At 57.4% G+C, this 1,354-nt stretch overlaps 1 protein-coding gene across 1 annotated transcript in view; it reads left to right on the top strand.

The window, feature by feature from the left end:
- LOC105825940 overlaps nucleotides 1-1,123 on the top strand; it is a 29,470-nt gene extending 28,347 nt beyond the window's left edge. The window contains exon 3 of the mRNA XM_012663849.1: nucleotides 874-1,123. Within this exon, the coding sequence (XP_012519303.1) occupies nucleotides 874-1,123 (250 nt within the window). The remainder of the gene's footprint in view (nucleotides 1-873) is intronic.
- The last annotated feature ends 231 nt before the right edge of the window (nucleotides 1,124-1,354 follow it).

The raw sequence follows: 1,354 nt of genomic DNA, 5'->3' as shown, positions 1-1,354 counted from the left end.
TCTCTATCTCTGTCCCTCTGTCTCTATATCTCTCTCTGTCTCTGTTGCTTGGTCTCTGTCTGTCTCTCTGTCTCCATCTATCTTTGTTTTTCTATCTCTGGCTATGTGTCTCTCTCTGTCTCCCTGTCTCTCTCTCTGTCTCTGTCTATCTTTGTTTTTCTATCTCTGGCTATGTGTCTCCGTGTCTCTCTCTGTCTCTATCTCTATCTCTGTCTCTCTATATATCTCTCTCTGTCTCTGTTGCTTGATCTCTGTCTCTCTGTCTCTCTCTCTATCTCTGTCTCTCTGTCTCTATATCTCTGTCTGTCTCTGTTGCTTGGTCTCTCTCTGTCTCTGTCTCTGTTGGTCTCTCTCTGTCTCTATCTTTGTTTTTCTATCTCTGGCTACGTGTCTCCGTGTCTCTCTCTGTCTCTGTCTCTCTGTCTCTATATCTCTCTCTGTCTCTGTTGCTTGGTCTCTCTCTGTCTCTGTCTATCTTTGCTTTTCTATCTCTGACTCTGTGTCTCTGTGTCTCCCTCTGTCTCTATCTCTGTCTCTCTCTGTCTTTATCTCTGTCTCTCTCTCTGTGTCTCTGTCTCTATACCTCTCTGTCTCTAAGTCTCTGTGTCTCTCCCCACCGGGTTCCCCCCCGTCTTGAGCTGGCGACTAGGGAGGAGGCGCTGGCAGCTGTGCGTGTCCCTGTGTGTGCTCCACAGCCACCCAGTAGGCGAGGGGCGCCCCTCCTTCTAGAAGGTTCCCAGCTAACCTGTGAAGGAGGGAAGGAAACCAGGGACCCACCTTGGAGTCCCCGTGAGACAGTGCCCAGCCAGGGGTCCCACCTTCGGGGTGCCTGGGATCTCCGGTGCCCGGCCGCACCCTGACCGGCCCCGTCAGCGCCTGGCACTTCCTCTGCCCCGGTGACCCAGTGGGCATGTCTGGGGCTGTGGCTGGGCAGCGGTTGCCCGTGGCCACCAGCACCCGAACCTGTGGCTCCGTGAGCTCCGCAGAGAGAGCCGGCGGCTCACCCCCGGGACCGGGTCTGATGAGACACTCGGGCTGCCTGGTGGCCCCGGGTGCAGCCCCAGCCCCGGCAGGACAGGAGCAGGGTGGGGGCCGCAGGGGCCCTGAGGACACGGTGCTGTGACGAGTGTGCCCGGGGTCCGTGGGTGTGGTGGGGGTGGGGTCTCGCCCTCGCCACCCACTGTGGGTGCCGGCCCTCCCTCAGTGGGGACAGAGGGTGACCTGGGCAGGGACGAGTGACACTGAGCAGCACCCTTAGTGTGACAGGAACAGGGGCTGCTTTCAGAGCTGCCTCATGGTTCAGTGGTGCACACTGAAGGTTTAAGATGAAATTTTGTGATATCCGGGACTGCCG

This window comes from Propithecus coquereli, unplaced genomic scaffold (assembly GCF_000956105.1).
Source record: "Propithecus coquereli isolate 6110/MARCELLA unplaced genomic scaffold, Pcoq_1.0 Scaffold836, whole genome shotgun sequence".
Lineage (NCBI taxonomy): Eukaryota > Metazoa > Chordata > Mammalia > Primates > Indriidae > Propithecus > Propithecus coquereli.
The sequence above is the reverse complement of the archived record's forward strand: the minus strand, read 5'-3'. Positions and strand labels throughout refer to the sequence as shown.